General features: G+C 37.0%; 1 protein-coding gene across 1 annotated transcript in view; it reads right to left on the reverse strand.

The window, feature by feature from the left end:
• The window catches only part of LOC121487423 (histone H2B type 2-E1-like), a 56471-nt gene extending 42180 nt beyond the window's left edge, over nt 1–14291 (reverse strand). The window contains exon 1 of the mRNA XM_041749143.1: nt 14214–14291. Coding sequence (XP_041605077.1) covers nt 14214–14291 — 78 coding nt within the window. The remainder of the gene's footprint in view (nt 1–14213) is intronic.
• Nucleotides 14292–15465: the final 1174 nt, after the last annotated feature.

Raw genomic sequence — 15465 nt, forward strand, 5'->3', positions numbered from 1 at the left:
GATCAGAAGCTTGTTGATCTTGCCCTGCAGCTCATTCTCCCAAGTGTGTCCTGCAGAGCTGCAGCTCCAGGAGATGGCATGTGTGCTCTGTGAAACAGGGCCCTTATAGTCAATTCTTTTTGGGAATCATTACATCATATTATAGCCCCCTTTTGGAAATGCTAAGATATATTTGCAGAGATAAGTTGTTGAATGATCTGGGATTGAAGAACATGCAGGAATGTTATTTAACTCGGGTGGTTTTTTAATTTAAAATTTTTAAAAAGTAATCTCTGCACCCAACATGGGGTTCAAACTCATGACCCTGAGATGGAGATGTACACTCCTGAGCCAGGCATCCCTGAACTCAGGTTTTCCTGAACTTTTGTTAGCCAGAGGAAACTTAACTTGTTTTCCTTTCATGACACTTAGGGACTGATTCTGAGAAAGAGAAGTTTGAGAAACACCACTGTGGAAAAGGCCAAACTCTTGAAACCATCCTTCTTGGTTAGCCTGTGAAGTGTAACTAAAAAAGATGAAGAGGTTTCTCACACATTAGCCTGATCAGTAATGGAGGCAAGTCTGCACTAACCTAGGGCTAACTAGGTCAGCCTAAGATCACTAACCTAGGGCTTTAGTCTCTTTACTGTTAGGTCATTATGAGACTAAGAGGTATCTAAATTCATGTTGGTGAAAATATTTGAGTTGGATTCCCTGCTTTTCAATATCGAAAACCCAATACACTCTTAGAAAATGGAATTGGGGAGTGGATCCCGTCAAGAAAATGGAAATGGGAAATGGAAGAGCAACCAGATCAGCATGTGCTCTAGTCATCTTACATTAACAACTACTTTTCCTTTCCTCTCCATTTCCCGAAGTCATAAGCTTCCCCTTCCCATCCAACCAATTTTGGTTAAGTGTCACAGGTCACAGCGATGTGTATGCTGTCCTCCGTAGTGTCAACGAATTACCATCAGTCCTTCATTGTCTGCTAGTCTTTGCCATCTGTTTTCTCTACCCGGAGCTATGTGCCATCCCACGCACACCCCCACCCAGTGTATCCACACGTATCCACACGTATCCTGTCATTTTAACATGTAGAGAGATACTCATCTTTGGTTCTTTGGGGACAGAGCTGGCACTGTAACATTTGCTCATCCTCTATCAGCTTTAGGTGTGTCAAAACTGGCCAAAGATAAAATACGTGGCAGCAATTGAGGTCAGGGCAAAATATGTAATCATTCATGGTACGGAACAGTCAGTTCTGAATAGCACTTTAGAATGGTTACTGGCCGAGAGAATTTGCACTAAAACTCACTGGCCAAGAATGTGCAAAACAGTCTGCTGCTGCTCTCATTCTTTGGCTCAGAGCATGAGATAGCACTCAAAGCGCGTGGGGGAGGAGGCATGTATATATATATATATATATATGTGTGTGTGTGTGTGTGTGTGTGTGTGTGTGTGTGTGTACTATGGGTGTATTGGAATGGGCTGCTTTATCTGTATATACCAGAAAGTCATTCAGAGAGGAAGGGATTGATCCTGAATGAGCACTATGCAAGGATGATATAAAGTGGGGTCGGCCTATCCTCCAAAGTGGCTTTTATGGTGAAATGCTCCCAAGGCTGATTTTGTTTCCTTGAGCCCTCATAGAATGATGGGTACTGAAATGCAGCTCTCGAGCAGAAGGACACAATTTGGAAGAAATGTAGTTTACTACATCATATTTTGTCAGCCTAACATGAACACTGTAATCCCGGGAATTAAAATATGCTACTAGCCAAAACATAAATAGAATGTAATCAGTTCAAAGGATATTGCATGGTCAGATGGACCAGCTCCACCATGTACCTGCTCTATGATCTTGGACCTGTCAATAATTGCTCAGGGGCTTAGTTTTCTTCTCTGCAAAATAAGGCTAATTATAGGAACTGCCTCATTTCACAGAACTGTATCAGGATCAAATGTATTTGTCAGGTTTTTTTTTTAAGCTCTCTAGCAATAACAGCATGAAATACTTGTGACAAATAAAAACAAGTAATTTAATGTTATTTAACATAATTTTCAATAATAAGGTAAAAGTCCACATCAAAAAACTTATTTTTGGACAGTTTGGTTCAATTCTAGTTTTTCAGAATCATCAACAGTGTTTTGATTTATATTTCTATTTTGGCAGACATCCATGAACACCTTTGTGATAAATTTAGGGACACGGAAGGGCTGTGTCATGGAGTTATGCACACATTTAAGGCTTTTGGTGCATATCAACAAGCTACTCACTAGTGCCTGAAAATACACAATTTTTACACTAACTTGAGAATCTTCTTTGGGCATTTTTTTGGTGCCAGTTTTTATGAAAGAAATCTATATCTTTTCTGCCTTAAATTGAATTATTAGTAATACTTTAATCGGTTTCTGTTGGTCATTTCCTTTTTATAAATTGTTCAATTTGAAAGATGTTTGTTTTATTTCCATTCGTTTATAAGAGGTATTTATAGTTGAAAATATTAACATATTGCCTGTTACTTATTTTCAATATTTCTCAATTTTTCTTCGTTTTTTTAATGGCTTTTTAATGCCCAGAAATAGTTGTGTGTATGTGTGTGTGTGTGTGTGTGTGTGTATGCACACCTATACTTAAGGCACTTATATGTATTATTCTTTGTCATTATGGTTTCTTTCTTTTGTGTGTGCTTATAATGATCTTCCTACAAAGAGCCATGTAAATAAACACCCACATTTACTTTTAGGGAATGGCTTTATGGTTTCATTTTTTAATATTTAAATATAAAACCATGTGGAACTCGTGTTGATTATGATGTGTGTCAGGAAGGGGACTTTACTCACTTCTGAATAGTCTTGGCTGTCACTTAATTTCCATATTTTCCTGAAGTAGGCACTGAATCATTATTTTCTTTCTCTTCTGATTTAATGGTGGAATGAAGGATGCTGAGAGAAGTGTGGTTAGTCAAGTGGATAACAGGCAACCTCTCCTGGGCGATTTCCACATGTTGCTTTTAGAAGTAGACTTGTATGTGCTGAGGCTACGAGGCTATGAACATACTACTTCAAAGAACAGCTGTTTTTTGTTAGGTTTGTTTTAATCTAAAAGGAAATTTTATTTTTCAGATGCAGTTTATGATGAGGCTTCATAAAAGCTATCATCACCTTCAAATTCAGATGGAGAGTAAGGAACCACTCATCTGTGATAACATGTAAGGAAAGGCTTAAAGTACTTTCTAATATGTCATAGCTATAATTATGAAGAGATATGTGCCTTTATTCAAGTCCACTCTGAGGATATGCTATCTTTTCAAATGAGTGTTTTTGTATTCTTTGGGTAAATATACAGTAGCGGAATTACTGGATCCTCTAGTAATTTTTTTTTAAATTTTTTTGAGGAACTTCCATACTGTTTTCCACAGTGGTTGCAGTAGTTTGCATTCCCACCAGTAGTGCAAGAAGGTTCCTTTTTCTCCATATCCTTGCCAACATTTGTTGTTTTTTGTGTTCTTTATTTTAGCCATTTTGACGGGTGTAAGGAGAGAGAGGTTTCATTGTGATTTTGATTTGCATTTCCTTGATGATAGGTGATGTTGAAAATCTTTTCATGTGTCTGTTGGCCACCTGTATGTCTTCTTTGGTGAAATGTCTGTTCGTGTCTTCTGCTCATTTTTAAATTGGATTATTTGTTTTTTTTGCGTGTGTTGACTTGTGTAAGTTCTTTATATATTTAGATATTAATCTCTTACTGGATATATAATTTGCAAATATCTTCTCCCATTCAGTAGGTTGTCGTCTGTTTTTTTAGTGGTTTCCTTTGCTGTGCAAAACCTTTTCATTTTGCTATAGTCCCAAGAGTTGATTTTTTGCTTTTGTTTCCCTTGCCTTGGGAGCCACATCTATAAAACTGTTGTAGCCAATGACAGAGAAATTACTGTCTGTGTTCTCTTCTAGGATTTTTTATGGTTATCAGGTCTCACATTTAGGTCTTTAATCCATTTTTAATTTACTTTTGTGTATGGTGTAAAAAGTGGTCCAGTTTAATTATTTTGCATGTAGCTATCCAGTTTTCCCAAAACCATTTGTTGAAGAGACGGTCTGTTTCTCATTGCATGTTCTTGTCTCCTTTGTTGTAGATTGACCATATAATCATGGATTTATTTCTAGATTGTCTATTCTGTCCCATGATAGCTTTGTAGTATATCTTGAAATCTGGGCTGTTCAGTTTTGTTCTTCTTTTTCAAGATTGCTTTGGCTATTTGGAGTCTTTTGTGCTGCCATAAAAACTTTAGGATTATTTGTTATAGTTCTGTGAAAAATGGTATTGGTATTGTGATGTGAATTGCATTAACTCTGTAGATTGCTTTGGGCTGTATGGACATTTTAACAATATATGTTCTCCCAATCCATGAGCATGAAATATCTGTCCAAGTTTTTGTTTCATCTTCAATTTCTTTCATCAGTGTTTTATAGTTTCCGGAGGACAAGTCTTTCACCTCCTTGATCAAATTTATTTCTAGGCATCTTATTTTTTTGGTGCAATTATAAGTGGGATTTTTTTCTTAATCTCTATTTCTGCTCCTTCATTATTAGTGTATAAAAATGGAACAGATTTCTATATATTAATTTTATATCCTGTGACTTTACTGAATTCATTTATCAGTTCTAATAGATTTTTTGGTGTAGTCTTTTAGGGTTTTCTATATAGTGTAGCATGTCATCTACATATAGTGAAAGTTTTACTTCTTCCTTACGAATTTGGATGCCTTTTATTTCCTTTTCTTGTCTGATTGCTGTGGCTAAAACTTTCAGTACTATGCTGAATAAAAGTAGTGAGAGTGGTCATTCTTTTTTTTTAATAAATTTATTTTTTATTGGTGTTCAATTTACCAACATACAGAATAACACCCAGTGCTCATCCCGTCAAGTGCCCCCCTCAGTGCCCGTCACCCATTCACCCCCACCCCCCGCCCTCCTCCCCTTCCACCACCCCTAGTTCGTTTCCCAGAGTTAGGAGTCTTTATGTTCTGTCTCTCTTTCTGATATTTCCCACACATTTCTTATCTTACTCCTGATCTTGGGGGACAAGCTCTCAGTTTTTGCCCATTGAGTATGATGTTAGCTGTGGGTTTTTCATCTATGGCCTTTATTATGTTGAGATATGTTTCCTCTAAATTTATTTTATTGAGGGCTTTTATCATGAATGGGTGTTTTACTTTGCCAAATGCTGCATCTATTACAATGATCATGTTTTTAATCCTTTCTCTTGTTGATGTGCTGTATCACACTGGTTGGTTTGCAAATATCAAACCACTGTTGCATTCCAGGAATAATTCCACTTGATCATTGTGAATGTTTTTTTTTTTTTAACATTTTGTTGGATTTAGTTTGCTAATATTTTGTTGAGCAATTTTGCATCTATGTTCGTCAGAAACATTTGCCTGTAGTTCTCTTTTTCAGTGATGTTTTTTTCTGGTTTTGGTATCAGGGTAATACTGGCTTCGTAGAATGGATTTGAAAATTCTGTTTCCTCTTCTATTTTTTTGAAATAATTTAAGAAGAATAGGTATTATTAACTCCTTTTCAAATGTTTGGTAGAATTCATGAGTGAGGCCATCTGATGCTTGACTTTTGTTTCTTGGGAGTTTTTTTGATTACTGATTCAATTTCATTGCTGGTAATGTGTCTGTTTAGCCTTTCTATTTCTTCCAGATTCAGTTTTTGGAAGATTATGTGTTTCTAGGAATTTATCTATTTCTTCTACATTGTCCAATTTGTTGGCGTATACTTTTTCATAAAATTTTCTCATGATCTTTTGTATTTCTGTGGTTTTGGTAGTTACTTCTCCTCTTTCATTTCTGATTTTGCTTATTTGAGTCCTCTGTTTTCTCTTTTGCTTTGTTTTTGATGAGTTTGGCTTGTGGTTTATCAATTTCATTGATCTTTTCAAATAACTAGCTCCTGTTTTCATTGACCTACTGTGGTTTTTAAATTTCTATTTAATTTATTTCTGCCCTAATTTTTATTATTTCCTTCCTTCTACTAGTTTTGGGCTTTGTTTGTTCTTTTTCTAGCTACTTTAGGTGTAAGGTTAGACTGTTTATTTGAGATTTTTCTTGCTTCTTTTTTTTAGAATTTTTTTTTAAGATTGTATTTATTTATTCATGAGAGACACAGAGAGAAAGAGAGAGGCAGAGACACAGGCAGAGGGAGAAGCAGGCTCCATTCAGGGAGACTAATGTCAGACTCCATCTTGGGTCTGCAGGATCAGGCCTGGGTTGCTGGCGGCGCTAAACCACTGAACCGCTTGGGCTACCCATTTTTCTTGCTTCTTGAGGTAGGCTTGTATTGCTATAAGCTTCCTCTTAGAACAGCTTTTGCTGTATCTAAAAGATTTTAGACTGTTGTATTTTTATTTTCATTTGTCTCATGTGTTTTTTTATTTCCTTTTCAATTTCTTAGTTGACTCATTCATTGTTTGGTAACATGTTAGTTAACCTCCACTTATTTATGTTCTTTCCAGATCTTTTACTGTGGTTGATTTCTAGTTTCATAATATTGTGGTTATAAAAGATGCCTAATATGACTTGAATCTTTTTGAATTTGTTGAAAATTGTTTTGTGGTCTAATATGTGAATTATTCTGGAGAATGTTACATGTGTACTTGAAAAGAATGTGTATTCTGCTGTTTTAGGATAGAATGTTCTGAATATATCTGTTTGATCCATCTGGTCCAAAGTGTCTCTCAAAGCCACTGATTTCCTTGTTGATTTTCTGTTTGAATGACCTAACCGTTGATGTAAATGGGGTGTTAAAATCCCCTACTATTATTATATTATTACCGATTACTTCCTTTATGTTTGTTAATAGCTGCTTCTCTATTTGGGAGGTCCCATGTCGAGTGCATAAATATTTACAATTGTTGTATCCTTTTGTTGGATTGTTCCCTTTATGATTATGCAGTGTCCTTCTTTATTTCTTAATACAGTCATTGTTTTAAAGTCTATTTTTTCTAATGTCTAAGTATAGCTACCCCAGCTTTTTTTTTTTCACTTCCATTTGCATGATAAATGCTTTCCCACCCTTTCACTTTCAATCTGTATTTTTCTTTAGATCCAGACAGCAATTTTTAAAGTTTGGTTAAATATCCTGGCTGGAATTACATTGTAGAGGCATCAGAATGTGCCTTTAAAACTTTAAAAATTGTTGCCTGGCCTAAAATTAACAAGACAGGAAACAACAAATGTTGGTGAGGATGTAGAGAAAGGGAAACCCTCTTACACTATTAATAGGAATGCAGGCTGGTACAGCCACTCTGGAAAACGGTTATGAAGCTTCCTCAAGAAGTTGAAAATAGAGCTACCCTATGACCCAACAATTGCACTGCTAGGTATTTACCCCCAAAACAGAAATCTAGTGATCCAAAGAAGCACCTGCACCCCAATTTTCATAAGAGCAATGTCCACAATAGCCAAACTGTGGAAAGAACTGAGATGTCCATTAACAGATAAATGGGCAAAGAAGATATATATATATACACACACACACATATATATATATATACACAATGCAAATTTACCCATCAGAAAGGATAAATACTATTTGCATTGATATGGATGGAACTAGAAGGTATTATGCTGAGTGAAATAAGTCAATCAGAGAAAGACAATTATCATATGGTTTCACTCATGTAGAATATAGGAAACAGCACAGAGAATCATAGGGGAAGGGAAAGAAAACTGAATGGGAGGTATCAGTGAGGGAGAGAGACTATTAACTATAGAAACAAACTGGGGTTCCTAGAGGGGATTGGGTAGGGGGATGGGGTAACTAGGTGATGGGCATTAAGGAGGGCACATGATGTGAGGGGCACTGGGTGTTACATGCAACTGATAAATTGTTGAACACTACATCTGAGACTAATGATGTACAATATGTTGGCTAAAAGAATTTAAATAGAAAAAAATGAAAAAAAAATGTTGCCTTCATCTTGTGATGATATGAGATGGTAAAATGACTGCACGAAGGGATGAAGTGAGGTGAATGGTGTAGACATTGTGACAGAGTATTAGGCTACTTTTGACCTAATGATCTCTTAGAAAAGGGATCATCTGCTTCCAGAGTGTGGTTGGCCTCAGATAACTGAAACCACAGAAAGGAAATCTGTGGGTAAGGTCTGAGGACTGAAACTGGATGAGATCCTTAAATAAGATAGAAGAGCCCCAAATAGTATGTTGAGTACTGAGCATTGGAGACACTGTCTTTTCATGCAGAGAGAAATAACATCATGGTGGGGAGAAAGTATTTTTTGTTACTCTTTTTCCAGCATCTCTTTACTCTTCTATTACTTTTATCCACCCCTCCTCACCTTTCTATGTACTTTCATTGGAGTTAATGCCCACTTCTACCCTCAGTTTAGGGGAAAGCAAGTGATCCAAACCTTGCCAACCAGATCTCTGCATTCTTGGATGTTACCCAATTAGAGCCACCAAGTCACAGTGGTATTTTTACTGAAGGTTCTGGAAGAGATTTGTCTTTTTCACCTCTGAATCTAAATCTATAAGCATGTGGATTCAGAGTTAAAGGCAAGCCTTTTGAAAGAAGCAGCTAGTCCTGATTACATCCTGTAAGCTGTGAGCCTTAGATAGAGCTTCGTCCACAGCTCTGTTTACATCTAGAATTTTCAGTTCTGTAAACTAGTGGTCTGTTCTTATCCAAGGAAATGAATTTGGAATTTGAGCTCTTTGTTGCTTGAGACCAACTATAGTTAATACAGAACATGTGTAAGCTTTTTTTTTTTTTTTTTTTTTTATCTTGTGGAGCTGGATGTGAAAAGTGATAAGCAGGACATTGTTTGCTTTCTTAAATCACTTTCTGAAATTTTAATAGCTGTCTTATGGTGGCCATTGGTGGCCAGTTACACCTGCTTCAAATGATTAATTGCTTATCAACAGGATTAACTCTTGGGCAGCCCAGGTGGCTCGACGGTTTAGCGCTGCCTTCAGCCCAGGGCGTGATCCTGGAGACCCGGGATGGAGTCCCACATCAGGTTCTCTGCATGGGGCCTGCTTCTCCCTCGGCCTGTATCTCTGCCTCTCTCTCTCTCTCTCTCTGTGTCTCTCATGAATAAACAAATAAAATCTTTATTAAAAAAAACAGGATTAACTCTTCTCGTATATACTTTCATATTGTGTGTATGTATGCATGTATGATACATACATATATATAGGTACACGTGTATATATGTATTAACCTGTGCTTTTTCTGACATAACAAGCCCAAACTAAAAAATTGTGAAAACTACTAGCTTTTAATTATAAAAAAATAACATATTTTAGACTGAGTTTTTAAAATATAAATTTTTAAGTTTAATTTAGTACTTTTTTGCTTATATAGGATTTGGTTGAAATTTTCTGGGTATTATCATCAAAAATGAGAAAATCAATTCATGATGTTATTTCTCTTCTAATTAGAAGCCATTCTTTCTTCAACCGAGTGCTTCAAAACATCAGAGGAATATGATATCAAAAGCCATTTGAAAACTTCCATTTGTGCTTTCATTATTTTATAAGTGACATGGATTATCAAATATATGATAACAATTCCTTCAATTAAATATTCCCACTTTACAATTGTACTTCACTTGCTTTTTTCATTTGCTTCACTTTTCTTATTGGGAGCAGAAAAAAAAAGACACACATGTAATCATATATAAATTTTCACTGCAGTTTGTTTCATCATCCTGTCCAACCTAAGACTTTAAAAAGCATATATTCAAAAAAAGAAAAAAGTATTCCCCAAGTTGAGATTTACAAGACTATAATTCTAGCTATTAAGATGGTCAGCATGAGGATGATGTCTCTCAGAAAGTGAAAAGATAGCATATGTGAGAACATTAGTGAAATGTTGACTCCAACGTACTTTTGCCTCATGATACGTTTGTTTTATTTTTTTAAAATTGTTTTAAATATATAAATATACCACTAAGCAAAGCCAAAAGGTCTCAGTTTGGGTTCTGATAAATTCAGTGATTTTCCCTTGACAATAAACATTTAGGATGTTTCAGATTTCTATTTGGGAAAAGAAGGACAGTTTTGCTATTAGGGAGAGAGAGCCATAGAGCCTATGGAAGTGCAAATAAGAAATCTATTCTCGTATTTTGCTTTCACAGATGATTAAAATATATTTTATTAAGAACATTATATCTCAGCTACTAATATATTCTGTCCACGGACTAGGGTCTCTGACCATGGAGCAGAAGTCTCTAGAAAAGAACCCCAGATGAAAAACCAAATGATCTTAGAGATGGAAGAGGCCTTAGAGATCATCTGACCCAATCCTCTAATTTTACAGTTGAAGAAACTGGAGCCCAAAGAGATTAAGTAACTTACTCAAGGTTACACCACTAATTATTGGCATAGTTAGGAGTCAATAGGTCTCTATTTTATTTTTAATTCTGCTTCTGATGAGCTTCATGACGTAAACCAAATCCTGAATGTCTTAGTACTTTAGCTGCTTCTGTTTAAAACGGAGTTAATACCCTTGGTTTCTCCATATTTCAGAAGCATATTGTTAGAGTTTGTGTGAGTCATGAGCAAAGCATGTCAGCTTCTGTGAAAGCAAATTATTCATTACCAATCTATCAGTTAGGATTCTTTGATGGCAAGGAATAGAAAACACATACAGCTGACCCAAGCAAGAGTGACTTGACCAGAACGATTGGAAGGGGCTCAGGGACTGAAAGGGAAGGTTGAATAACTGGCTTGGCACAGATGAGAATGAGTGAGCTTACAGAAGGTATTGGAAGTGGGAATAGCTCTTACCTAACACCAAAGCTGGAATGATTCTTTTCCAGCTGTCCCTTTCAGCAGTGTGGGCCTCTCCTGAGATCCAAAACTCGAAGGGAGAATTGATTAGCTCAAATTAGATCACAGATGTACCTCCTTTTCCCCAACAGAACAGTGAGAGAAATCTACCACAAAGAGCCTCCAAAGCCCTGTCAGCTTCCTTAGCAAGAGGAAAAGGTAATCAAGTTATAAGCCTTCCAAGATGACACATAAGGAGGGAAAGATAAATTCCTCAAAGAAAATGGAGATGCAGTTAGGAAGAGAAAACTATGTATTGCCTAACCAAAAACACAACAAATATCTACTATGACCACCATATTTAAGTTGATGGATAAATTTTGTATTTGATGAGATAGTACTAGAGAGCAAAACTATAAACTTAGGCCATGTGTACTTGATATAAAAGAGCAACTTGTTATTGTTCTGATGGCCAATTCAGATCACTCGACAAGTCAATTGAGTTTGCCGCATAAGAAAGCCAGATTCACTGAATGAAACTTTAGATGGGCAATTTGCTGATTATGTAGGCACAACCTGCTTTCATGATTCTTTTAATACAGTTATCAATGAATGTTAGCCAAGATTTAAGCGATAAAGAAAAATGTTTCCATTTGAATTAGATCTAGCCACTAATCTCAACATCTGTTGATCAAGAAGCCAGTACAACATAATCTACCAACTTGACTGAATGTAGTGTGTAAGTACCCCAAAGTTCCTCCTAGACCTGAAAGACATAGGATAGTGAACTGATTCCTCCACATTTAGGTTCAAATAGCTCATTTCTCCTGGGCTCCAGCAGCAATAATTTGATTTAGAAAGACTGAGGATCTTGGGGCATGTCGCTGGCCCAGTTGGTAGAGCATATGACTCTTGATCTCAGAGTTGTAAGTTTGAGCCCCATATTGGATGTAAAGGTTAGTTAAAAATAAAATCTTTATTAAAAAGAAAGTCTGAGGATATTAAGCAAAATCTTCTCTCTCATACCTGGCTTAAATGTATTCACCTTCTAGGGGGAAAAAGGATATTTCTAAAAATATTAATGATAGTGTGAATATATTTTTCTTAAAAATATGTATATAAAATGTGAGAATCCTAAGCTAAATAATAGCTAAAAGAGGAATCAAAAGTATCTTCCTCTTTAAATGCCATGTAAGATTTTCCCCACTCTTTGTCCTCAATTCACCTCTGAATTCCATTATACTTGGGTCACAGTCCATTTCAAGGGCAGTGTGATCTTTTAAAATGAGCAAGATCATGTTACTCCTCCACATGAATTCTTCACTGGCTCCTCATAACCTTCAGCTTGGCAACCAACTTCTTTCATACCAAGAGCCCCTCAGGGTCAGCTCTCTGCTGGCCTCTCGTCCTCGGCTGTCCTTACTTGCCTCTGCAGTGCGCTCTATAATCACACATGCATGGCTACTTGAAGTCTCCCAAATTTGTCACTTAATCTCCTGCTTCTGCTTCCTCTACTAGAACTGCTTTCCTCCTTCTTTACTAATCCATCCTCCTTCTGGTCTCCACTCCAGATACCACTCCCTGATCCAAATCTTTTCTTTGATTAACTTTATTCACTATGGAATTTTTAGCTCAGATATCTTCCCCTCCAGAAACTTTTCTTGACCTGCCCAGTTTTAGGTAGGAGTCCTCATCTATGTGACTCCAATAATGCTGTTTGCATGGCTACCATCATCAAAGGTCTCATAACCCTGTACCATCTTAGGTATTGATAAATCTAGCTCCTTTATGAAAACTGTGAATTCCGTAAACAACAGGAATTGTTTCTTATTCCTCTCTGTACTTCCAATATCTGACACAGTACCTGGCACAAACTATATGGGATATACATGTTTATTGAAGACAACAGAAGCACTGTTTTATGGTTTAGGAGGCATCGTTATCATGCCCATCCTCATCTTCTGCCATGACTGGAAGTAGGTATTATCATCCTTCTATTATTCCCATGCTGAGGAAAGGATAACTACATCTTCTCTGCTTAAAGAAAAATTGTAGTCATCTGGCCTCCTACCTGGAATGGGGGATGACTCTAAGCTTTTCATTCACAGGCAGTCAGGGGATGATTTGGAAAGCATTGACTTGAATTCTTATAGAGTCTATGATAGAGGGACTAGAGGGTGCAAAAACAGACAGCCTGGCCTGCTCTTATAGTGATTTAATGTGATGGTTTCCCAGTGGAAAGCAAAGGACAGATATGAGGGCAGGCTGTGCCTGGTACTTTTTAGCAGCATAGAAGCTGTGGCCCCTTGTGCACAAGGACTCCAAAAAAAAAAAAAAATGATAAAGGAACACTTCTCCTGAGGGTTCGGGTTCGTACAAATGGATGAGAAGAAGGCCCCAGGAAAGGAAAGAGCTATATTGTGATGTTAAAGGTTACTAATCTGTAGGTCTATTTTCCCTTTCTCAGATTTACTAACTAGCATGGGTGAGGTTGAAGAAAGATGAGGTTAGCTAAATAATCAAGTTCCGGGCTCTTGGCAAGTATGACCACGGTCATTCCTGTGCTTTTGTTTGCATCTTCCACAAGAGCCTTTCTCCGTGTTGTTTCATAGGCAGCTGGTCCAGAGCCTCACACAATACAACATATTTTTAAAAGCTGGCACCATTTGGATTTTCTACTCATAGCAAATTTGAAAAGTTGGCATTTACATTCCCTGAAGTATCTATCTCTAATGAAAACAATGTCAGAGCCTTAAGCACTTTGGCATTTTCTGGACACACTATAAATATACAGGATATATTTTATCATGTACTGTATGTTAGAGCACTGGGACAAAGAACAAGCACCAGGGAAAATGGTTTGAGGCAATCCTTTCAACATGTTTTCCAAGGCAATTTCAAATGACTCCCTAGTCCTTGAACTCCCTGGTGATCATTTTAATAGCAACAAGATCCATTTGGTAACTGGCCTGGACAGCAGGTTGTATTTGGCTTTAGCTGATATAAAGTCTACTATCTTTTGTTACTAAGGAGACAGTATTCTAGCCTATTATAAAGGTGTTTAAAGTGATCCTAGTACCATATCCCTAAAACTTTAGAATGCTGCTAAGTATGTCTGCATAGGCTTCTTCTTCTTCTATTTTTTAACCATCTCTCATTGAACTTCTCACACTCTTTCCATTTAACTACCCTTGACTGTTGACTTGATAACAATCCTGTGCTGAAACCTTGGTCAACTAGAGGCATCTGCCAGGATGAGGAAAATACGGAGGGTGCTTCAGATGAATACGGCTTCATCTTTTCACAGGGTAAGCTCCATCTTACTGCAACTCACTTCATTATCTGGTTGGGTGATTTCTGGAACCAGAGAAAACAGGGCAAGACTCCTGGGGGCAGACACACTTATGAAAATAATTTTAGTCTCACCTTTAATCTTTTCCCCCTTTTTGAAACTTCAAAGAGAGCTGAGGAGGCTAGTGATATTCCAGGCTGGGTGGCCGCCATTCGTGAGCAGCATTATAAGAATCCTACCCTGAGTTCTTCTGATTTGCCACAATCTATCAATCAGATACAATTATCGGATGGATAATGGAGTTGCTACTTGGAGGATGTCCCTTTATATAACAGAGGAGTCTCCATTTGTCCAAGATATACTCACTGGCTGAGCGACAGCTTTGTGTGCACAGGATCAAGGTGCGTCACTGCTGGTGTATGGTATGAAGAACCCAGCTGAAACAAAGTGTCACACCGTGTGTCGCCATGGAAGCGGCATCTTGACAGAGCAGTACCTATAAAAGTGAAATGTTTAACGATGAATAATTGTGTTTGAAGCCTTCTTACTCCACATTTCCATGGAAAATGAAACCACAGGAGGCATGAAAATCTCTAAAGGGCCTTTATACATAGATTAATGTGGTAATTCTCTCATTACTATGTTCTGAAAAAGAGCTTCTTACACCAGGCTCTGTGTTTTGCCTTCAGTTATAACATGGCTTTGCATTAAGTGTTTTAATAAAATGTGAAATTAAATGATCATCCCTGGTGATATTCAGCTTTGGTTGAGGTAAGGAAAAATGTAACTTCCACAGTACATGAAAGCCAAAGAGATTATTTTGCCCCCAATGAAGAGATCATTGGTCAAATGACATGGTTTCCCATGAGTCTGCACCTCTCCATTAATTGGGAATTTGTTATTACTCTCTCCTACACCTTTGAGAATTATATATAATGCAACCAATTTATAGCTGTGGAATACATATGCTGTCAGAAGCTAACCAATGTAATTTATTCTTTTTTTGCAAGTAATACCAAGTAGTATTGGGGAAGGCAATTTTTAATAGCGGTAGTTTATGCTATTTTTTTTAACAATCTGTGCTTCCTTCCTTTGTAACAGTTAACAGGAGACAAATAGAAGTTTCCTGAGCAGTATTGATGTATTGACTATGGACACATTAGTAATAAGAGACATGAGTAATAAAGAGAGATGGGAAACGATTCTTTCAGAGAAAATGACAATATTTTTGATGTGACTCATCTGAAAATAATGAAACAGTCCTTCAAAAACTGTTGAGATTTTTGTTTGTTTTTAAAGTATGTGGTATTGACTAAAGAGCATGAGGCCTTTCCACTATGGATCTCAGAGAAGCAGGAAGAGTTTTTACAGATTGATGGTTCTCCT

Source organism: Vulpes lagopus, chromosome 1, assembly GCF_018345385.1.
Source record: "Vulpes lagopus strain Blue_001 chromosome 1, ASM1834538v1, whole genome shotgun sequence".
Taxonomy (NCBI): Eukaryota; Metazoa; Chordata; class Mammalia; order Carnivora; family Canidae; genus Vulpes; species Vulpes lagopus.